Source organism: Plecotus auritus, assembly GCF_963455305.1.
Source record: "Plecotus auritus genome assembly, chromosome: 10".
Taxonomy (NCBI): domain Eukaryota; kingdom Metazoa; phylum Chordata; class Mammalia; order Chiroptera; family Vespertilionidae; genus Plecotus; species Plecotus auritus.
Genome location: NC_137785.1, coordinates 46410518 through 46434933, shown reverse-complemented (window position 1 = coordinate 46434933; position 24416 = coordinate 46410518). Strand labels below are relative to the sequence as shown.

The following is a 24416-nucleotide window of genomic DNA, read 5'->3' as shown; positions in this document are numbered from 1 at the left end:
ATGCTGATTCGACAATAACTTCCTCCAGATATTAGGATTAAGTCTGCTTAAAACAAAACTTTAGAACAAGACAAAACAATTCGGTGGTTTCCCTCCCATTATAGATTTGCTTATTACAAAAGCTTTGGAAATTATAGAAAAGCAGAAGGAAGAATAAAAGGATGGTCACTATTACTGTTTTGGTGTAGTTCGGTGGTCAGCAAACTGCGGCTCGCGAGCCACATGCGGCTCTTTGGCCCCTTGAGTGTGGCTCTTTCACAAAATACCACGGCCTGGGCGAGTCTATTTTGAAGAAGTGGCATTAGAAGAAGTTTAAGTTCTCAAAAGAAATTTCAATCATTGTACTGTTGATATTTGGCTCTGTTGACTAATGAGTTTGCCGACCACTGGTGTAGTTCCTTCCCATTTTTAAAAGAAATTCTTTTACATTTTGAGAAATTTTAAAAATACAAGAAAGTACAAAAACAACAATAACAAAAAAACCACAACCCACACCTATGTTCTCACCATTAACTGAGAAAGAACCATTAACATTTTTGAAATATTTTGCTTATTTCTTTATTTAAAAAAAGAGAGAGAGCAATATTGAAGATAAAGATAAAGGCTGATTTAACCACCATTTCCTATCATTTCGGTTGGAATTGTCCCTTGTGGTTCTCTGAAAAAAATATATGTACACATGTATGTGTATATATAGAGAGATATAGATATATAGTACATAGAAATAGATATATGCTTTATATAAAACAATACATGTGAGTGGGTTTTTAAAAAACTTATTCTTATAGTTTTTATTTTTTGATGTATGGTGATGTATAATGTACCGATAGTGACACGATACCAATTGTTTTGCATATTTTATTTTTCTTTAATATATTTTTATTGATTTCAGAGAGGAAGGGAGAGATAAAAACATCAATAAGAGAATCATTGATTGGCTGTCTCCTACACATCCCCTACTGGGGATCGAGTCCGAAACCTGGGCATGTGCCCTTGACTGGAATCAAACTGGGACCCTTCAGTCCGCAGGCTGATGCTCTAAACACTGAGCCAAACCAGCTAGGGCTGTTTTGCATATTAATATTCTTTTTAAGGAATGGTAATCTTGAACAGGATAAGACAATAAAACCTCAGTTCCCTCATCTGTAAAATGGGAACAGTAATAGTACCTACCTCAGAGAGTGGATATGGTGATTAAATGAGATTGAATGATACATGTACTTCCTGAGGACTCTGCCTGACACATGTACTTCTTCCCATTTCCCTCCAGCACAGGCTTCTTGCTTTGCTTTCAAATCCAACTACTACTTATGTGACCTTGAGCCATGTACCTGACCCCTTTGAACCTCATTTTCTCATATTTATAATGGGCATAATAATAATAATACATATCTCTAGGTTGTAATACATATAACCAACAACGGGTTTATATCCAGAATGTATTAACGATGCTAACAAAAGACAAACCAAATGAAAAAATGGGCAAAGGAAACAAAAAGAAAAACTTAAATGGCCAATAAATATCTGAAAAGATGTTCAAACCCGCTAGTAATAGGAAACTGCAAATTCAAACAATGAGATACAGGAGGGGGTCAGTGGGGGGACATAGAGGACATCTGTAATACTTTCGACAATAAATATAAATTAAAAAGCAAACAAACACAATGAGATACATGCAAAAGTATGAAAACAAGCATGTGATGACACACTTCACCAATTACAACAATTACTGGTAAGGTTTGTGTTACAATAATATACTTTACAAAGCACTTTCTCATACTTTAGCTCATTTTTTTCCATAACTCTGAATGACAAAAGTACTGCTATAAACCCATTTTGCAAATTTTTCTCTGATTGCGTTTTTCTTTTTTCCCCCTTTTCATTTGTCTTTTATATAACATTTTTAGATTGCTAGTTTGTTTTTTGTTTGTTTTTTTATTCCTCATCTGAGGATATTTTTTTCCATTGATTTTTTTTTTTAGAGAGAGAGTGGAAGGGAGAGAGAGAGACAGAGAGTAACATGGATATGAGAGTGACACTTCAATTGGTTGCCTCCACAGGCCCCAGACCAGGGCCAGGAGCCTGCAACTGAGGTACGTGCCCTTGACCAGAATCGAATCCGGAACCCTTCAGTCCGCAGGCCAACGCTCTATCCACTGAGCCAAACCAGCTAGGGTTGATACATTTTTCTTAAATAGATAACTCATGTTTGTCTGTACAGGACAGTATCTGATGTAACATGAAATTATATGTTTTGTGATTTTTAAGTTTCTTTATCAGCATTTCTATAGTGTTCTGCAGAGAGCTTGGATTTCCAGGTGTTGTGCCATGGGAATATATTTTTAAATCATTGCATTACGTTATGCTGAGTAAGTCCTGGAACTTGCAAGCCAAACACATTTTAGGTCCCAAAATAATGGTAAAGAGCTACTATAGACTTGCTTCACTCTCTCCCATTACAACATTGTTTCTCCTTACCACTCCCCAAAGAAAACTTATGGAGGGGTGTATCCAAAGGACGTAATTAAAGAAAAAGCTATAAACAGAGATTAGCTACAAGGGTGTTTATTTCAGTGGTATTCACCAAGGTTTTCAAAAAAGGAAATAAACTAAATAACAAAGGTAGGGGATTGGTTAATAAATTCAGCTATATTATATAACCAAATACGCCTCTGCCATCACACGTTATTAAAAATATTTACTGATTGTACTGATGTTCACAGTTGCATCAAGAATGCAGGCTAGTCCAGCTGGTGTGGCTCAATGGTTGAGCATCGACCTATGAACCAGGAGGTCATGGTTTGATTCCCAGGTCAGGGCACATGCCCAGGTTGCAGGCTTGATCCCTAGTAGGGGGCATGCAAGAGGCAACTAATCAATAATTCTCCCTCATCATTGATGTCTCTATTTCTCTCTCCCTCTCCCTTCCTCTCTGAAATCAATAAAAAAATATTTTTTGAAAAGAATGCAGGATAATAGTATACATAGTGTACCCAATTTTTGTATATGTAAAACAAATATACATAGGCAATATAGTAAGTGGTCTCTATGTGGTGGTTTATGAGTTGTTGTTTTTTTAAATATATATTTTATTGATTTTTTTACAGAAAGGAAGTGAGAGGGATAGAGAGTTAGAAACATCGATCAGCTGCCTCCTGCACACCCCCTACTGGGGATGTGCCCGCAACCAAGGTACATGCCCTTGACCAGAATCGAACCCGGGACCCTTCAGTCTGCAGGCCAACGCTCTATCCACTGAGCCAAACCAGTTAGGGCTATGAGTTTTTATATAATTCTTATTTATTAACTTACTTTATTTTCAGCTATTACTTTTAATTTTTACAATGAACACATGTTGCTTTTGCAATATAAAACCTCCACATAACTTATTTTTTATTTTAAAAGATAACCCACTCAGGCCTTTATAAAGCATTAGCAAACATGTTACCTGCTGTGTTCTTTCAAAGTAGAGAGCAAAGGAAGAGGAAATGGCATGTACAGAATTTAATTTAGACATAAGAATTTCCTGAAGGTAAAACCTTTAATCTGTTAAAATGGGAAGGGCTTAGATGAAACAATTAGGTGAAGGGAGGTTGTCAGGGTGCTGACTCCTGAGACTGAGCTGAATGTACAATGGTGGAGAGGATTTACAGGTAGAAAATGAAAGGCTTTCTAAAGCTGGCTTCCTAGGATACAAATTGCCTTGGTAATGATTCTGAGATGCAGTCAGTTAACAAGCATGCACTGAGGACAGAGTTCTGAGGACAGAAAAGAAATAGAATTTCAGATTTCAATCATTCATTCATTCATTCATTCATTCTTTGCTCAACCATTATCGATTGCTCACTCCAAATCCAACATTGTGCTAAGTGTTGGGCTCTGCTTTTTACAAGTTTACAATTTCGTTGGCGAGATAAAAGATGAGGATATGAAATCGTTTGAGAAGGACTGGAAATCAGAAGGAAAAGCCATGTAACTTGGTACAATTAAGAACTGATCAGAAAAAAAAAAAAGAATTCATCATAAAGTTATGAGTAGTAAGAATAGGCTTCCAGAAGATTGGAATTAACAAGTTCAAGAAAGTTTCAGGGAAGAGATAATAAATATAAAGAGTTTTGGCCCTAGCCGGCTTGGCTCAGTGGATAAAGTGTCAACCTGTGGACTGAAGGGTCCCAGGTTCAATTCTGGCCAAGGGCACATGCCTGGGTTGCAGGTTCGATCCTCAGTGGGGGGAGTGTAGGAAGCAGCCTATCAATGATTCTCTCTCATCATTGATGTTTCTATCTCTCTCTCCTTCTCCCTTCCTCTCTGAAATCAATAAAGAAATACATTTTAGAAATAAAATAAAATAAGATAAATACTATTTAACCTACTGTTTCTTTAAAAAAAGTTTCAGATTAACAATCTGATATCTCAAATTTATCAATTGTCATTTCACCTCTGCTTCTCCAAAATTTGAGATGTTAAAAATGTTCTCCTTTTCCACAAAATACTTAGCTCTTTTTCATTAAGAAAGGATTAGGTAAAACAAAATAGAAAAAGTTAGAATTACAGAACTTCAAAGAGGGAGGTTACCTTTGCTATTATGTAGTTTGTGGCAGATACTGGAATTGTCTACCCAACATCTGTTTTTCCCCTCTTCCTTGCCAACTGACCCCCAATTGTGTTCAGAGCATCCCTGTACTCATCTGAAAACAACCACACATTTCCCAACCTTCCTCTCAGCTGGCGTGACCATGTGATACAGTCCTGGCCAATGAGGTATAAGTAGAAGTCACCTGTGTGGGTCTTCCAGGGACCAGACTTGTCCCCTTGGCCCTTTTGCTTTCCTTCCTCCTCATGCCTAGAATGCAGCCAGGATGCCTAGAGGTGACCGCCACCTGGGAAGCACGAGAACAAGGGCCACTGGAAAGCTGGCAGCCAGGAAAGCCTGTGTGCCTGTTGGCATCATGGCACGGCAGACTGGTCCTGGATTGCCTAATCTAGATTTCTCGCATGAGAAAAACAAAACCCCTAAACCACTGGTGTCTGTTACTAGCAGCCAAGCACAATGCCTGTCTGATAATCTAACCCACTTATTTCACAGAGGGAAGACAGAGGCCCAAGAAAGTTCCATAAGCCTGGGAAGCTTGTATCAAATTAAGACGTTCTCATTTTGCAGTGACAGAAAACACAATCCCAAACCTCTTAAGCAAAAAAAAAAAAAAAAAGAAAAAAATTATCAGTTTTAATAATTGAAGTCAGGCGTGGCTTCCTCCAGAGGCTCACATGATTTTTTTCAGGTTCTCGTTTTTCACTCTCTCCATCTCTAGGCAATGCTTCCTCTGCTCCCTCCACGCCAGACAGGCTCTTCTCTCTTTGTGGCAAGGTGGTGCCAGCAGCCCAGCCTCACTCCACCCAGGATTAAGCCCAGAGAGAGCGGAAACCCCTCCCTGGAGGGAAGTCACACTGCTCAGAAGTATGACTGCCTGCCAGGCATTCCAAAAATGGACATCCTTGAACTAGAACTTAGGACTCTTGGTTCCAAATCAGTTCAGGTTCTACTTCATCAAATAGCTTCTGATAGACTTCACACAAGTATATGTGACAGTCATAAAAAATACCTACCTATCAGACGCATCCTTGGAGCATGTGAACGATTACAGGCTCCTTTGGTACCTTTTGACCCCTGAGATATGTGAATAGTGTAGAGAAAATACAAGGTGTATCTAGAAGGAATTAGAGTTCATGGGGTGCCATATCTAAAGATGGCCCCCAACACTGAGGACCGAGTCAGATTTGGGGCTTGGGGTTGACCTGCTCATGAACAGTGAAACAGATTACATTTTTCTTTTTCTATTTGGAGGGAAGCCTACTAGAGCTGTGGTCGGCAAATGGCAGCTCGTGAGCCGCCGTTAGCCACTCTGTTGACTGATGAGTTTGCCGACCACTGTACTAGAGCAATTCTCCTCCATAGGCTCGCACTCCCCCAAAAGGTATTTATTTAGCAACAAAAGGTAGATGATCTACTTGCTCCATATGACTCCAGTTAGAACTGGGTGGTCAGGGCTGAGTTCAGCATTCCATCAGCCTGTGTTTTTTTTTTGTTTGTTTTTAAAAAAATATGTTTTCATTGGTTTCAGAGAGGAAGGAAGAGGGAAAGAGAAATATCAACATCAATGATGAGAATCATCGAAGGGCTGCCTCCTGCAAACCCCCTCCTGGGGTTTGAGCCCACAACCTGGGCATGTGCCCTGACAGGGAATCAAAACGCAACCTCCTGGTTCATGGGTCGACCTCAACCACTGAGCCACAATGGCCGGGCTCAATCAACCTGTTTTTGTAACTGGTTTTTAAATGCTTTGGTCTTTGATCCAGGCCTGAGAGAGTAAACCTTAGGTCCATTATTATTACCTAAGTCTTTCGTGAATGGAAGGGTCAAAATTTGATCCTCTGTGAAGGCATTATGGCTGCTTTTTCTTCTAGCAGCCCTTTTGCTTTTTGTGAAGAATTGTTGGCCTTCGGCATTCTTGAAATTCTTCTATAGTTAGTATGAAAGTGAATATTTATAGGCTTACAGGTGAATGCTCAAGTTTGTTTGGAGTGAAAACTGGAAATGCATGCTCGTGTAGATTCATTTCTTATCGATTTACTATTTCACTGAGTTTCAGCAAGTTATGTTTTCTTAGATTTCCTGCTGGTAAAAAGTAAATCTAGGCTAATACCATTTCTAGTTAGAGTTTTTCCAGGTAACAATGTATCAAGTATAAGTCTCTTGGATGGCTGCTTCATGTTTCGTGGTGGTTGTTTATTAAATATTTTTGTAGGTTAAGCTATGGGACTTCAAGGATGAAGAACCTGTTATTGGATGTTTCAAACCTTTGTCCCACTATCTCTTTTTCTTGAATATTCTGATTTTCCTCTCTCCCCCACTCTCAACATTTAAGCAGTTTCTGAATTCTTTTGGTTCTCCTTCCACAATATCTTACATATACAACTCGTTCTTTCCATAGTTTCCATACTCTACTCTTTAGGGCCCCTTTCCAGGCTCTCAGCTGCCAATTTATTCTCCACACAATTGCTTCAGTTACTTTCTTAAAAATACCTCTCTGGGCAGGCCATTTCCCTCCTCAAAAACCTTCAATGGCTCTCCAGTGCCTAGCAGGGGTCCTCAAACTACGGCCCACGGGCCACATGCGGCCCGCCGAGGACATTTATCCGGCCCGCCCGGTGCCGCTGCCTGTCCTGCTTAGCAGCTGACTAGTCCTGGCCCGCAGTGCGCATAGGAATTTGTTCATAGTTTTTTTTTTTAAACTATAGTCCGGCCCTCCAACAGTCTGAGGGACAGTGAAATGGCCCCCTGATAGGATAAAGAACAAAATCCTTAGCACAATGTTTGAGTCCTTTTGCTTCTGCCCTTTACTTACCTTTCCAGTTTCTTCTTTCATTCTATTAATCTCTGTACCTAATGTACCTATAAAATGTCAACAAATGGCTTTAGAAGGTTTATCTCTTTTTGTTTGGGTGCTGAAGTTATGTACTCATAATCAATTATGTTATTTAAGGCAAGGATATGTTTTGTTTGTTTTGACCTTCTCAAAGACCCTATAGCAGTGGTCGGCAAACTGCGGCTCATGAGCCACATGCGGCTCATGAGCCGCGGTTTGCCGCTCTGTTGACTAACAAGTTTGCCGACCACTGACCTAGATTCTCGATTCCAATAATTACAGGCTGTTGTTGTTCCTTGTGATTAAGCCCCTATCCCAGTGGTCGGCAAGCTCATTAGTCAGCAGAGCGGCAAACAGCGGCTCGCGAGCCGCAGTTTGCCGACCACTGCATAGCAAAGTGTTTACAATATATTAGAGAGAGACCATGGACTATAATTCACTGTGATGATTGCTCTACCAATAGTTTGGACAAAATGCTGTGGAAACCCAGAGGAGAGAACAATTATTATTGCTTGCAAAGGTTCAGGATGAATTCACAGACAAAGTAATTATCTGAACTAGACTTTGAAGGATATAAGTAGGATTTTTGCAGGTGTAATAAATAAGTGAACATTCTCTCTAAGCCTCATATTTTATAATTCAATTATAACACCTGTGAGCAGATCCCTTGTATGCCTCCTCCCTGTTTGGAGCAGTCCACATTTCCTGATTCGGCTGAAACAAATGCTTCTCAGGTAGAATATGTTATTTCTAAAGTCAGTCTAGTTTAGCCAATAACTTCAACTTAGCCCTTCCATTCTGGGGCTTAGTTGTGGATGACCAATTCAACTATTTTATCATTGCATCCTTAACCTAAGTATTTAGCCATAATCCTCAGCAAAGCTGAAAATGAACACTCAGTGTTTCTTTGACCACCCACTGACAAAGTCCAATGAAGCTCAGGTATTTCTTGGAATATTTGTATCAACACATAATACCTGTGATGCATCACAATGCAAACATTTGTATGTCAGGACTTTGCCCTGCAACTGTCTAGCCCAGTGGTCGGCAAACTGCGGCTCGCGAGCCACATGCGGCTCTTTGGCCCCTTGAGTGTGGCTCTTCCACAAAATACCACGGCCTGGGTGAGTCTATTTTGAAGAAGTGGCGTTAGAAGAAGTTTAAGTTTAAAAAATTTGGCTCTCAAAAGAAATTTCAATCGTTGTACTGTTGATATTTGGCTCTGTTGACTAACGAGTTTGCTGACCACTGGTCCACCCTCTTTTAATCACTGAAGGGCACTGGGGTTGCAGTGAAGGGATATCAGCTCTGGAGACAGTGGGTGGAGAAAAAAGAGTGATGTGTGTTGAATGGCATTCCTTCCTCTTCCACTCTATCGGCTCACTAACAAAGCAAAAGAATAATTTACCTGTACAGAACTCTGGCAGAGCACCTATCACAATGCATGGTTTTGCTTATAGGTCATCTCCCCTGTCAGGCTGAGAGTTGACTTCTTAAAATAATCTTTGTAATATCTTTATATTTTGTGCACCTACCATAGTTTTTGGAGCCCATTTATGGAAAGAGTGAAGAATGAATTTGCTTTATATAGAATTGGGTTATGGATCTTTCTCCCCCGAAATCTTATGAAAGTTGAAGACTTTCGTTCTAAGGTGCACATAGGTGGGAAGCTTGCAAAAATTGGTATACATGTTTAGGGATATCACAGATGCCTTGAAACATACCCATGGAACTCAGGTTAAAATTTCCTGAATTAAGAGGGTAATAAGAAATTGTAAAATAATTTCTCATTCATATTCTTTTTGTTGGTGTTGTTAATCCTCACCTGAGGATATTTTTTTCCATTGATCTTTAGAGAGAGTTGAAGGGAAGGAAGGAGAGAGAGAGAAACATTGATGTGAGAGAGAGACATCAATTGGTTGCCTCCTGCATGCACCCAGACTGGGCTGGGGATTGAACCTGCAACCCAGGCACATGTCCTTGACCAGAAATCAAACCCAGAACCCTTCAATCCTTTGGTGCAAGGGCCGATGCTCTAAACATTGAGCAACAATGGCCAAGGCTCTCATTCATATTCTTGGTCAAACTAATATCACAGCTGAGGTGGGGCTACCAGACTCAATAAATATTATGATTAGATGTGGAAAGAGCACCTTACAAACCTAAGGCGGCGGTATCAAGGCCAATGTGAATAAGGACTGGTGTGCAGTTTACGCAAGTATAAATTGCCTACTGTTGGGATGACCTAGAGACATCTTCCTTCCTTTCTCGGTTTAATGGGTCCAGGGGTTCCTATTTTCCCATTAAAATGTGTCCTCCCTAATCCACCCTTTGAGTGTCTCTGGCATTTACCTCATTTCTTACTGCGAAGTCATCCAGATTCAAGCTGATTGTATCCTATCTCAGGACTTGCAATTTTTCTAGATCTTGAGAGACGGAACTGGTCTCTAAAAGACGTCAGATGAGAACTCTGACTCAGACCAAGTTATAAAGTACAGGAATACTTTATCAAAGTCATCAATGAGATGACTGATGATCAGATACAGGTACTTTGAAAGACATAAGGAATGAGAATGTTCTAAACCCTATGGCAAAACTATCAAAACTAATTTCTCCTTCAGAAATATTTGCTAGAACATGTTCTGAGGATAAAAATCGACACATAATCAAATAAGACTTTGGTTATAATTTCAGCACAAATTTAGTCGCTGCTATTTCCCACCACTATCAATTCTCCATGATTACTGAATGCTCCCAAGGTGGGGCAAAGATCATTTTCAGGCTAAACTTTTTTTTTGTCCATGACTTAAATCTTTTGGAAATTTTCCTTTCAGACTTTGTGTTTGTTTAGTAGGTTCTTTATAATATATGTGTGACTAAAATTATTTTAATAGCCTTAACTGTATTACAATGACAAAGATTCTGTAGATCTTGTGACAACACATTCCTCTGTTGAGTTTATTTAATTCCTTTTCAGTAGTTGATATTTGAACCTTTCATTTGGAGTAGATCCAGCACCACAATTCACTAAGGGCCTGAACAGGTCCAGGAGGGGTTAAAGAACACAGCACCAATAGAAAAACTCCCAGTCTATTGTGTAATCTACACAGCCTTGTGGTTGAATCTGGGTTCTTGTGAAATTTTAATCGTAACTTCAGGAATGTGATATGATGATGGGGAAATATTGTAAAGAAATTCTGCAAACTACTAAATTTGCTTTACGTTTTGTTCCATAATCCTATTGTAATTTCCAGTGAGAGGAAATTTCCAAATTTTATGGCTTAAAGCGTTAGTTTTTATTGTGCACGGAGAAAGTTTTATGAAGGTATATGTTTGGGTGATGGGGTGGTTTTTAAAATACAACATGAGACTATTTCAAATATAAAATAAAAGGGGAAGCAAGTGAGATATTAATGACTACAGAGGGAAATAATGTTGGAACTAAGGGTAGAATGGAATTTACTGAAGATACAATGATCAAATAGTTATTTTTTAAAAACATATTTTTATTGATTTCAGAAAGGAAGGGAGAGGGAGAGAGAGATAGTACTATCAATGATGAGAGAGAATCACTGATGGGCTGCCTGCCACACACTCCCCAGTGGGGATGGAGCCCACAACCCGGGCATGTGCCCCTGACCTGGAATCGAACCTCGACCTGCTGATTTATAAGTCTATGATCAACCACCAAGCCACACCGGCTTGGCCAGGTAGTTATTTTGGATAACCCTCAATATCATGTAAGTCATATCATATTTTGTAATCAGAGCTGAGCAAACACTGTTTACTGATTAATTTGTGTTTTTAATCACTGACATTTTAAGGACAAATTGAAAATCTAGGTCTTTATGCTATCACAAAACATGGCCATGAAAACTATCCATCTAAGCCGTTTTTTAAAAAAATGTGTCTCTGTAAAAGGACATGGGGAAGGGGGGAAATCACTGAATTTTCAAATACCCATTTAGTTATAATCACTGCTTATTGCAGGGCCTGATGAGGTGGGGCCTGAGCCCAAAGAATCCCAGTCTAAGAGAATTCACAGTCCAGGTCAAGTCATACTTTGGGAGATCCCTCTTTACTTTGCTCTTAGCTAATTAGGGGAAATCTGATTAACTTATACAATAAAGCATTAATACTAGGAAACAAAAAGAGGAAGAGGCCTTACCAATTCAAGACTTTTTAATTAGGGTCAGGACAGTATCTGGGGATTTCCTATACTCTAAGTTTGCTGAATGATTACATAGGTCTGGGGAAAAGGAATTTGCTCAGAGTGATTCATCCAACTTTTTTTAGTATTGGGGTTCTGCCTTGCAATTTCCTCTTCTGGCATTATGTGTTGACTAATGGAGTGGGTAGGTTTCTGATATGTTTACTCCTACTTGGATTCAAAAGCCTTGGGCTAGGCCTTGGCCTGTTGGTCAATGTGAGGTTTAAGCCTTCCTCTCTCAAATGAGTGCGTCTCTGACCAGTTATGAAGGGACTTTCCTTGAGACGTATTATAACAGCTTACTGTGGGATGGATATTTGAAGGTAGCTTTCTGTTCTGTTTTGCCATCTTGGGGCGGCTCTGAAAAGCTTTCTTACCTCTGAGAGGAAAATGTTGATGGGGTGATTAATTACTACGCAGAATGCAGTGACGATAACTGGGCAACCTGAATCAGATGTTCAGATAGAAAGACAGGTAGACTGTGATGACACAAGTTTAAATTCTAGTCTGCAGGTAAAGCTTTGCAAAGGGCCTCACCCCAGAAATACCTGCATTGGGGTCTTCTTTGCTGAGAGTTTCTCCCCTATCCCCAGCACTCCAAGTCCAGATGAATTGCCTTACTTCCAGGGGAAAAGGCTCTCTCTCTCTCTCTCTCTCTCTCTCTCTCTCTTCCTCTCTCTCTCTCTCTCTCTCTCAGATATAGATATATATCTTGACTGTTTTTTTAATGATTTGTAACTATCTTTGTAGATAAAATATTAAAATAAAAAAAACTTTGCCCAGGTGGCTGCTGGCATCAATATTCTACAACAGATTAAAATTATTTCCCAACATGCATACCCTGCACTCCAATTGATATCTTAATAGCTTGATTAAAAATTTCTCAGAAGTCTATTAGACTCAGGAAACGGTCTGCGGTGTAGGTGAGGATTTTCAGTTTTTGCAATGGAAACTTTTGGCCCCATGAACAGAATAGCAAAAACTCAATTAAATGTGCTCTTCCCCCATCCTTGCCTAGTCCTACGGTAAAAAAATGAAAAACTGCTTGGAAGAGTGGTGTTTAGGTATCCCCACACCCCTTTTTTCCCCTCTAAAACAGCCAGGTGGATTCATATGATCCCATTTTTTAATTGTCTTCTATCTCCTGCTCAGAATAAAACAGGTCACCCCAGCACAATCAGAAGTATCTTTGTTGTTGTTATTGTGTGTGCGTGCGTGTGCGTGTTTTAATTTTCAGCCTCTAAGGAGATTGGGCGTTATGGGGTAGGGGAAGGGCAAGGGAAGGTGTAAAGGTACTTTAATTAAAAACAACCAATAACTTGAGGTTTTTAGAATTATGGCCTGCCATTTCCTAATTAAGAAATGAGTTTGACAGTCCTTTGACCAATTAATTTAGACAATGCTATGAACCCAAAGGTCTGGTGACTGTCCAAGCGCCGAAACTCCATTCCCTTGCGGGACCCCGAGCCACCGCCCCAGCCACGCCAGCTCTGGAGTCCTTTCGCTCTTGGCGCAGGCACCTCGGCTCCCTAGGTCTGTCTCTAGCGCTCAGCTTGGTGTTGCACCGGCTGCCTCAGGCTCGCCGCCACCAGGCGCGGACACCTCCCAGCCTCCTTCCCTCCCTCCCTCCCTCCCTCCCAGCCGGCGGGACCTATTCCGGGCTGGGGAACAGCAGCCGGGCAGCAGCGGCAGGAAGCAAAGCCCTTGTTGATGCTGTTCCACGGCACGCCTTCCCACCCTCCGCTGGGCCGCGGCGGCTCTTCCCCTCTTTGGCGCGCCCCCCCTCCGCGCCTGCGCAGTGCCCCGCGGGGGATGGAGCTCAGATTCCTGTCAGCGGCAGCGGCGGTGGCGGCGGCGGAGGCGACCGTCAGTTTTCTCTGAAGAGCACCACCAAACGGACCCGTTGGCTCTTCCCCCTCCCTCTCCCCGCCCTGAACCCCTCTCCTGGCTCTCCGGGATTGAGTCCCTGTGGAGTTTCCCCTCCACCCTGACGCAGTTTCCTCGCTCCTCGGCCCGCTTGAAGTCACTGCCCTCGAGGAGGAGGCAGCGGCAGCGGCAGCTGCCCTCGCCTCGCCGCCCCCGGTTCGGTGCCCGCGGTCCCGGAGAGGAGGTGCCGCCGCCACCGCCGCTCCCCCCCTCCCGCTGCCCTCGGGCCGGGCTGGGTCGAGCTGCGATGCCCTCGGACTTCATCTCATTGCTTAGCGCGGACCTAGACCTGGAATCGCCCAAGTCCCTGTACTCGCGAGGTGAGTCGGGCTGAGGGCAGGGCGTGGGGGCGGGGAGGCGGCCCCGGGAGACCTGAGGGTCCTCGTCCGGAGGGACCGCCAGCCGAGCCCGGGCCGGGGTGGCCTGACCTGGGGGAGGGGGGGCGGGGAGAGTCCGATGGGGTTGGAGACGTTGGAAGCGGCGGGGAGGAGTGGCGGCCCCTCCCCCGCGGAGCCGCCGGCCGCTCCGGGCCCAAAAGCCGTCGGCCCCCAGGTCTCCGCTGCACCCGTCGCTGCGAGCGTTCGTCCCTCAGCCCGTCCGGCCCGTCCCCACTCCTCAAGCGGGCAGCGCCGGCCTCCCCCGCTCGGGGATCACCCCGGACTGGGCCCCGCGCTGGGGCTGCCGTGATGCGTGGGGCCGCGGCTCCCCTTCCAGGACCATCCTCCCCAGCAAAGTTGCCCCCAAACAGGCGGCGGGGCCTGGAGCCGGTTCTGGGCAGGGTCACCATTTTCTCCCCCTCCGGGTTGTTTGTGCATCGCCGTTTTACCCCCTCTCTCTCCGGCCTAGTCCACTCCCTCCCCTCGTTGGGACGGCCCCCCTCGACCAGGCGTTCTGCCTTTCCTCGTCATATTGCTGGAAGGGGCCCGGGTTTTCTGTCTTCTCTCTCTTTCTGCCTCTGTGGCATTCTCATTACTTACTTCTCCCCTTCTTTTACACAAATAGGGGTGCTCTCTCTCCATTAGTTTTATTCCTCTCCTGTCCCAGAGGTGCCAGCTCAGGCATAGGCGCTGTCCTTTGAGAATTTTCTATTTCGTTGCCTTTCAAGGACTCGGTGCTGGGAGGGGGCCATTGGACTGAGATTTCCATTTAAAAACTCCTTTGGCTAAAGCCTGAAGGGGGTTCACAGGATCTCAGATATTAATACTTTAGTTGATCTCTTCTGGGGTTAAATTCCTATACTGGACACCACAAGAATGTGTTAGAACAGGTTCCCTGTACAAGAGGCATCAAACCAAAATGCTCCCGCTGCACTCTTCACCACTTTTTAAACCACTGGGAGGGGGCAAAAGACATAACTGGGTTAGTAATTATCGATTTTACCATATTTTAAAAATTGCGTGCCATTATGAACCTCCTTCCTGAGAAATTCAGTGTTTCTTCCACTTAAGTTTTGGTTTGATGTATCCATCTGCTGATTTCACCCCTTCCAGGGAGGGGGACTTGAGCTGCACGATAGTGTATTTACATTGTTTAAGTGAATCGGAGTGAGATGGTGTACTCCGGAAGGTATTGGACTTTATAGACTGACGATTGAATTTGTACAGAGTCCTACTTAGTAACTATAACTATTGTCTGTTGCTGTGATGACTTTAGTTGGCAGTTACCATCCTGTAAGATGTTTTTTGGGCAGTTTTACCTGAAGTAGTCTGAAAATGTAGCTTTGAGTGTCAGAAGGTGTTATCAAGAGATGATTCTTAGAGGAGGGCAAATGTGGTACAATTGGGTACTAAATATAGTCAAGACATTAACACCATTTGGGCAGTAATCATCAGATAATTTTCTATGGAACAAATGTTTTATGAAAATCTAAGTTTAGCATAGAGACCATTGTAGAGACAATTCAGCCTTCTTTCATAGACAATAAATTCACAAATATGGGCTTTAGCTCTTAAAAGTACATGGCAGTTATATAAGAGATGTATGCTATCCTTGGCCTTTTTTTTTTAATCATTCAGCATAAAAAGTACTTAATGCTTTTTGTGTTTTTCAGATTCTCTGAAGTTACACCCATCCCAGAATTTTCATAGAGCTGGACTATTGGAAGGTCAGCAGAATGCCATTTTAAAGCATATTGTGTGAGTATGCAAAGGCTTTCTCTGAAATGGAGTTTAAATGAGAAAGTACGAAACTTTGCAAACTCATACAATGTAGTTTTCTCCTAAAGAGCCTGATCCTTCTTTTAGAGCAGCTGGATGTTTCAGTGGATTTTGTTTCTGTGTTTGATGTGATTGTTAGCTATTATATCTGCTTTGAGAAGCCTTGAACCCCTCTTTATCCTTCCCCCACACACAAAATCATTAAAAATTGTGTTGGGTGTTGTACCTTAGAATTCCAGATATTAATAAATAGCTTTTTACAAATAAACTGAATATGAAAAAGCTCAAACAAGATCATGAATATAACTAAAAGAGTGACACCAGAAACATATTTAGTTTGAAAATTCACAACTTTTATATGCTAAGTATTTCAAAATGGTATATTAATTATTTATTACAAAGGCATTGATGTCATTGCTATTGCATTATTTTTAAAGATGAGGAAAGCCAAGTAATAGAGATGATGATTAAACTATGCTTAGAAGAAAGGGTTTTAGAACATTCTGGAAACACTAATAGACTATGTAGAATAATTCAAACAACTGCCCAATTACTTCAGAAAACTTTATTTTGTGTTGTTTTTAGCAATTTAAGACAAAAAAGGTTATATTTATGTTGTTTTTATAGTTTTTGAAGTGATTTCACATATATTATCTTTGACTCTTATAATCCTAGAATTGGACTGCAAGGATATTCATTTCCCCATTGTAAAGATGAGTAACCTAAGGCTGAAATTAAGAGACTTGGGGATGCGGGGGAAGTCATACAGTAGCAGAAACCATGCTTTTTATATTTTAGTTGGTGCTCTTCACCCAAAGCCAAGCTGCCATTATACAATATATATGTAACCAGTGCCCTTTGGGGGTGGGGGTCAGATTCTTAAACATTTTGTAGCCCACTTAAAAAAGACCCTAAATATTTAAGTTTGACCTAAGTGTAGGTGTTTGCTTTCCATATGGTAGTCTGGTATAATGGAGAAAAATGTGGGTTTTGTAATTGAGCTTAAATTTGAATACCAGTTTTGACTATTTATTAGCTCTGTGACCTTGGCAAGTAATTTTATCTCTATAAACTTTAATAGTCTATCCATAAAAATGTATATAGTCACTTAAATTTAGTGAGCTAATGTGTACGAAAATGCTTATTGCATATAAAAAGGTTCTCAGATTATTGATTATATTTTTAATTATAAGAAGCCCATAGATAAATATTAGTATGAAAATCAACTATACTATTAGATGAGGAATTATTAGTGTTTCTTAGTGAAGCAGATTTCTGGATTTTGTTCATATTGTTCAATTTGTGACCATGTTGTAGAGTCATATTTGTATGTACAAACCTATCCATTCTCTGGGCAACAAACCAGAGTGTCATAGTGATGGATATTAGACAGGAGAAAGATAAAAAGAAAAAGTTAATTATTTAAGCAAATATTTTTAACAAGTTGGTGGAAATGCAGACAACCGTTTATTATGTATATTTACATATTTGTGCCTAAATACTTTAATTACTTTTTCATTTTGGTTGAGAGGATACACAAATATTTAAGACACCCTTTTACAGATGATATGTAAAATGTATAAATATCAAGTATGTCATGTTCTTTTAAATCTTTGATATAGGTTATAATAAGAAAATTGTTCGCTTCTGTAATGAAAGTATTTAATCTATGCAACCAATTTCTATTTTTAACCTATTATTATGGACATTTTAAAGAATACACAAAAGTAGTGATAATGAAATAATGAATCCCCAAATACCCATCACCAAGCTTTAACAGTTATTAATCGATGTCTACTCTTGTTCCTATTATCCTCTCTCCTTCCCCAAGCTGTACCAGACATCATATCGTTTCAAACATAAATACTTTTTCTTTTAGTCCAGGAAATGTGTTTCTAATTTATTTTAGCAAAGTCTCTCGTGTCTCCCCTGCTTCCTTTTTAAGATGTGGTAGAGCAGGAGGCTACTGCTTCTAGTTTATAGTGTCATTTCTAATCTGTGTTAAAATTGTAGGCCATGTGGCCAGATTTGGGTTCAAGTCCTTGCTCCAACATTTGTATGTGCCCTTGGCTTAGTCATTTTCTTTATCTTTTTGTGCTTCAATTTTCTCATCTATAAATGGGCACAACGATAGTATTTTCATTATAGGTTGTTGTTGAGGCAAATTCATGTAAAGCATTTAACCCAGCATATAGTAAGTGCTTAATAAATGTTGGCTAAATTAAAACATTTTAAACAGCAATTATCTATACAGTGCATACTTTTTCCAAATTTAAGTTCTTTCTTTAGGAAAATAAGATTGGAAACTGCAATTGGGTGTTATTAAGCTTTAAAAATAGATTTAAAATTTCTTTACCATTTAATTAAGTTTGCATTTATCCTCCATATCAATGCTGGTCTTTCTTTTTCTTTTTTCTTTTTTCTAAAATGTATTCTCATTGATTTCAAAGAGGAAGGGAGAGGAAGAGAGAGATAGAAACATCAATGATGAGAGAGAATCACTGATCGACTGCTTCCCGCACGCCCCTCACGGAGGACCAAGCCTGCAACCCAGGCATGTGCCCTCGACTGCAATCAAACCTGGGACACCTCTATCCACGGAGCCAAACCAGCCAGGGCAATGTTGGTCTTTCTTGCTACTACCTTTTTTTTTCTTAAAGATAGGAAATTAATTTTTTTTTTAAATTGAGGTATAGTTGACATATAACATTGTATTGGTTTAAGAAATACAATGTAATGATTAAATATTTGTATATGTTGGGAAATGATCACCACAATGTCTAGTTAACTAGGTCACCATGCATGGTTCTGCTACTGCTTTTTAAATTTAATTTGGTGATTGCCTGACAGTGGGAAAAGGAAAGTCTAGCTATTTTTTAAAATATGTTTTTTATTGATTTTTAGGGAGAGAGGAAGGGAGAGGGATAGAGAGATAGAAACATCTATCGGTCGAGCCCAAAACCTGCATGTGCCCTGACTGGGAATCAAACCAATGTGACCTCTTGGTTCATGGGTCAACACTCAACCACTGAGCCACACTGGCAGGGCAGAGGTCTAGCTATTTAATGCAATCATAGCCATTAAGATAATGTTTCTGATGACCCCATTATTACGCATGAAACTTTTAATAAAGTAAGAAAATAAAACATACTTTTGTAAGTATTTTATAAATAATTAGAAAAATATTGGACAAAAGTATATGTTTTAATTTTTTTATTATATTTTTGCATTTTCCCTACCTTTAAAGAAGATAGTTTGTACATATTTTAAAAAAAGAAGATGATTTACAGTTATAGTGTTCAGATTTGAAGGCTAGGATTCTTCTTTGGAGTGCCTAGACAAAAAGTTCAAATACAGAGAAGAAGGTACCATTTCTTACATTTTCTGTATTGAAAAATATTTATTATGGCATGTATTGTTTGTCATATAAAAAACAGATAAAAATTAAACTAAGTGGAAGTATACAAATAAGATTAAGTAAGAGGTCATTCTAGAAATATAGAGATGTAAAATATAATGGTAAAAAATCAAGTAATAAAAATGGGTTAAAAATTAAAAATGTTTTTAATAGCATGAATTAGATTATATGATAGATCAAATTAACTGGTTAAATAAGAACTAAACACCAATATGATACATCCTGGTATGAAGTATACATTTAAGATTGGAAAACTTAAAAAGAAAATATGAAATATTACAGTGAGTTAGGGGAAAATAAACTACTTTTTAAATTTTTTACTACTTGTTACCTATTTGATATAGTATAATGCATAATTATGCTGTACAGTTCACAAATGGAAATACTTTTTTAAAAAAATAATTAAAAAATATATTTTCAGAGAGGAAGGGAGAGGAAGAGATAGAAACATCAGTGATGAGAGGGAACCATTGATTGGCTGCCTCCTGCACGTTGGACCGAGCCCGCAATAGTAGCAGTGTCTTACTGACTTTATGGAATATTTCTGAATTGCCATTAGGCCTGATTTATTTCTTTTCCTAGGGTCTGTGTTAGTAAGGTAGTTAGGCCAATAACTTTCTTACGTGTGAAATGTATGATGATATCTTATTGGAAAGGATTTAAAAAAATATTTAACATTAAAAATCATCTGTTGGATTCTTTTCTTCTTTAGTATCTATTAATCTATTGATTTATACTTAATGAACTAAAAGTATCATTATTGAAATAATTATGAAAATGAAATTCAAACATGTGACAAAAATCATACCTAGTTCATCCCAACATGCAGAATTTTGGATATATGGCTGCAGAACTGGGCTTTTTTTTCTTTTTAAAATACGATTTTTGGAAAGAAAGGAAGGGAGAGGGAGAGAGGAACACTGATGTGGTTGCCTCCTGCATGCCCCCTACTGGGTACTGAGCCTGCAACCTGGGCATGTGCCCTGACTGGGAATTGAACCGGTGACCTCTCTGTGCAGAGGTGCTCAACCAACTGGGCCACACCAGCCAGGACCATCCCAACTTCTTGCTTCTAGGATCTGTCTCTCTGATTTCTTACTATTTGTTTTTGTGTTTCTTTCTACTAGTAAATTCTGCTTTCATGATTTCTCTTCAGTCCTAGAATTCTGTTTTTTATTACATTAAGAGGATAGAAATTCATGCTTAATCAGTTGGTTCTTGGCCTGCTCTTAAATAATTCTTAACTATACTATAATTATTCCAGGAGTCCCCTAAAACTTGAAAATGGTAGTACAAAAAAACATTTCTTATTATAATCAATATAATATACAGGGTGGGGCAAAAATAGGTTTGTAATTGTTCATATGGAAAATAATACAATGACTAATAAATAATAATACAATAATAAATTGTTTATTTGCCCCACCTTGTATAAAATGCCACTTTTGTTAGAAAAAGTTAACTCATCAGATTGTTTTCTATTAAGAATTAACAGGTAGTTAGAAAAAAAAGAAAAGATGGAATTGATAGATCAGTTGGGCCCGATTATGTAGTGACAGAGGATAGTCTTGTTTGCTTTAGAGAGATAAAAGGCATTCTCCAAAAGAAATGTTGCCTATTAAATTTATTGCCTTGTTGCTAAGATTTTATTTCAGGTTACGTAAAAGAGATTCATGTCTCTTTTATTTGCTGTTTTAATAAAAATCACAGTTATAAAAGGTATAATAAAAGGTATAACAAGGGTATAATACACTAATTATAAACATATACTTGAGTGAAAAGGTAGACATTTTCTTTATGGATTAACTACAGATAATGATTTCTGCTTCCAAATATAAAAAACCTGGTGTTGTGTTAAAGGATCTATATTTTTGATTATTTGAACTGAAGATGTGATTTTCAAGTACTTTTATTTATAATAACTATTGAAAAATAGACTTTTTTCTCTTCTATTTCTTTAAAAGAATAATTTTTTATTGTTGAAAGTATTACATGTGCCCCCTTTTCCCCCCCCATTGACCCCCTCCAGCCCGCCCCAGGCCCTCACTGCCCCATTGTCTGTGTCCATGGGCCATGCATATATATGCATACAAGGTTCTTGGTTGATTACCTCCCACCCACCCACCCTCTCCCGCCTTCCCTCCAAGATTTCGCACTCTATTCTCTGCTTCCATATCTCTGGATTCACTCTGTTCATCAGTTTATTTTGTTACTTAGATTCCACATATGAATGAGATCGCGTGATACTTTTCTTTCTCTGACTGACTTATTTCACTTTCTTGCTTCTATTTTTAATACAGTAGTCCCACCTTATCCATGGTTTTGCTTTCTGGGTTTAGTTACCTGGAGTCAGCCACAGTCTGAAAATATTAAATGGAAAATTATATATAATAATTTATATGATAATTTATATACAATATATAAATTCTTAATACATTTTGAGAGAGATCATGTCCACATAACTTTTATTACAATATATTGTTATAATCATTCTATTTTATTTTAGTTATTGTGGTTGATCTCTTATTGTCCCTAACTTATAAATTAAACTTTCTCATAAGTAAGCATATATAGGAAAAAAACATAGTAATGGAGAGGGTTTGGTATTATCTGAGGTCTCAGGCATCCACTAGGGGTCTTGGAACATATCCCTCTTGGATAAGGGAGGAATACTGTATTTACTTGATACATCGGTGATGATTATTACTGCTGGCCAGCCATGAATGTTTATTGTGTCTTTCTCATTCAGAAACGTTACGGTTAGTCTTTTAATACATTTGGTACTTGGTTTTGAAGGTAAGGCAAGAACAGAAAAGTTTCGAATAGTGAGCTAAGTTGTTGATTATTCTTATCTTCATAGATTTACCTTTAGTTTAAAAAATCTGCTTAAAGCAACCTTTGTAGGACATTTTAGAAGAAGCAGTGTTGGTAGTTAAAGAGAAGAAAGAATAATAAATTCAGTGTTGTTACAATTGAAAACATTTTTGAGCAGGTGTGCGTATCAGCATTTTATAGATGTTTTTCACATTTTATTTTCAGAAAAATCTTATGAGATGGTATCGGTATCCCTACTTCATAAATGAGGAAACAGGAGATTTACTTCCCAAGGTCATATAGCTAGTGGAGAAGGCTGGAATTTGAAACCTGACAATTTTATCCCAGAATTTTTAGCTTATCCTGACTTTCTTACATACAAACAATTTATAATTGGCATTTACACTTTGGGCCCACTATTCAGATGATGTAAAAAGAGTACTTTAAATAGGATTCTTTAGCTTCTATAAAGTAATGTGAGAAATTCTATAAGCCACAATAAAAATCAGTGAAGAATACGATGATGACCCTTTGGGAAAATATTTTAACACTCAAAATTAGCAAATCATTGCCTAGCTTGATGGATGTCTTTAAGATTTAACTGAAGCACATCACTGGTTGAACCATCTCTGTCTTGACTGATGATGGTACTCAGAAATAAAAAGTAGGGCAAGGGTAAGCCATAACCTAAGGAGAATTACTTTAGAAATGGAGGATGCCATGGGGCTCTGATTTATTTTTATATTTTAAAACATATTTTTATTGATTTCAGAGAGGAAGGGAAAGGAAGAGAGAGATAGAAGCATCAAATGCCTCCTGCATGCCCTGCACTGACTGGGAATCGAACCATGATCTCCTGGTTCATAGGTCGATGCTCAACCATTGAGCTATGCTGACTGGGCAGAGCTCTGATTTTTTTTGGCAGTAATTTTATGGAAGCATAGTAATCATTTTAACTTATTTCTTGCTGGTATATTTCAGAGCCTAAGTTTGAGAAGAAATGAGCAGCAGAAAAAACAGTAATAATAGAGCCTCAAGAGTTGGTTTTATTTCTTGATATGGTTGGTCTTTGCTTCTGAACTTTCTGGAAATACTGTGTTAGGTATTTTTAAAAAAAGAATTTTAATTCTAGTTTGACCTTGAGACCTTGTAGAAATTTGTGTAAGCATTCCTTTTCTTTGTCAGAGACAGTATCTGTCTTGCTTAACCTAAGAGTTTTGAGGAAGAACAACTGAAATAATGTTAAAGGACTTTGAAAACTATGAAATGCTATATGAATAGCAATATTTTGCATAGGGCCTTATTAATTTGCTTTGGTTTTTCTTTTCATTGTCTTCTCCTTCAACACCCCCTCAACCCCTCGCCCTTTTTTTAAAATCTCCTTCTATGCATGTCTTGATTTTCTCATGGTACTCTGTTGCTTGTTGGTTTTGCTGTTACTACTTCTGTCTTCTCTTTATCTTCTTTTTTTTAAAACAAACAAACCATCTTTATAGAGGTATAGAATTACACCCATTTTAAGTGATCCTTGAATTTTTAACAAGTACATACATTTGTGTAATTACCACACACAAGATACAGAATGTTTCAGTCACCCCATAAAGCTACCTCTTGCTTTTTTGTAGTCATTTCTGCCCACTCCAGCCCCTCAGGCAAGTATTGATCTGTTTTTTTTATCATAGATTAGTTTTGCCTTTTTAAGAATTTCATATAAATGGGCCAAAGCCGGTTTGGCTCAGTGGATAGAGCGTCAGCCTGCGGACTCAAGGGTCCCGGGTTCGATTCCGGTCAAGGGCATGTACCTTGGTTGCGGGCACATCCCCAGTAGGGGGCGTGCAGGAGGCAGCTGATTGATGTTTCTCTCTCATCAATGTTTCTAACTCTCTATCCCTCTTCCTTCCTCTCTGTAAAAAAATCAATAAAATATATTTAAAAAAAAAAAAAAAAAAAAGAATTTCATATAAATGGATTTATACAGTGGATACTCTTAATTTTTATTGTTCAAGTACTATAACTTTCAAAAAAGAAAAGTTATTTTATAAAGGACAAAAGGTAACAAGACCTTTTTTATTCTCATATATTTTTATATTCTACAATGTAGCCAAATGTCTATTTAAGATTTTTGCCCATTTTAAAATTGGATTGTCTTTTTATCGTTGAGTTGTATGAGTTCTTTATATATTCTATATACAAGTCCCTTATCAGATATATGATTTGCAGAAATTTTCTCCAAATATGTGGATTGTCCTTTCACTTTCTTGGTATTGTCTTTTTTTTAAAAAAATTATCTTTATTGTTGAAAGTATTACAGATGTCCCTTTTGTTTCCCCCATTGATCCCTTCCATCCCATCTTGGTATTGTCTTTTGATGCATACTTTTTTAATTTTGTTGAAATCCACATTTTCTGTTTTTGTTGTTGTGTTGCTCATGCTTTGTGTCATATTTAAGAAACCATTGCTTAATC

General features: G+C 38.9%; 1 protein-coding gene across 6 annotated transcripts in view; it reads left to right on the top strand.

Annotated features, from left to right (window-relative positions):
• The first annotated feature begins 13469 nt into the window (after positions 1–13469).
• NFAT5 (nuclear factor of activated T cells 5) overlaps positions 13470–24416 on the top strand; it is a 105550-nt gene continuing 94603 nt past the window's right edge. For 2 of the 6 annotated variants that reach the window (XM_080645821.1, XM_080645820.1), the window contains exon 1: positions 13707–13883. In XM_080645821.1, coding sequence (XP_080501947.1) covers positions 13811–13883 — 73 coding nt within the window. In that variant the 5' untranslated portion in view covers positions 13707–13810. Of the gene's footprint in view, positions 13884–15613; positions 15668–24416 lie in introns of all 6 variants that reach the window. The other 4 variants (XM_080645822.1, XM_080645825.1, XM_080645819.1 and 1 more) reach the window with 4 other exon arrangements.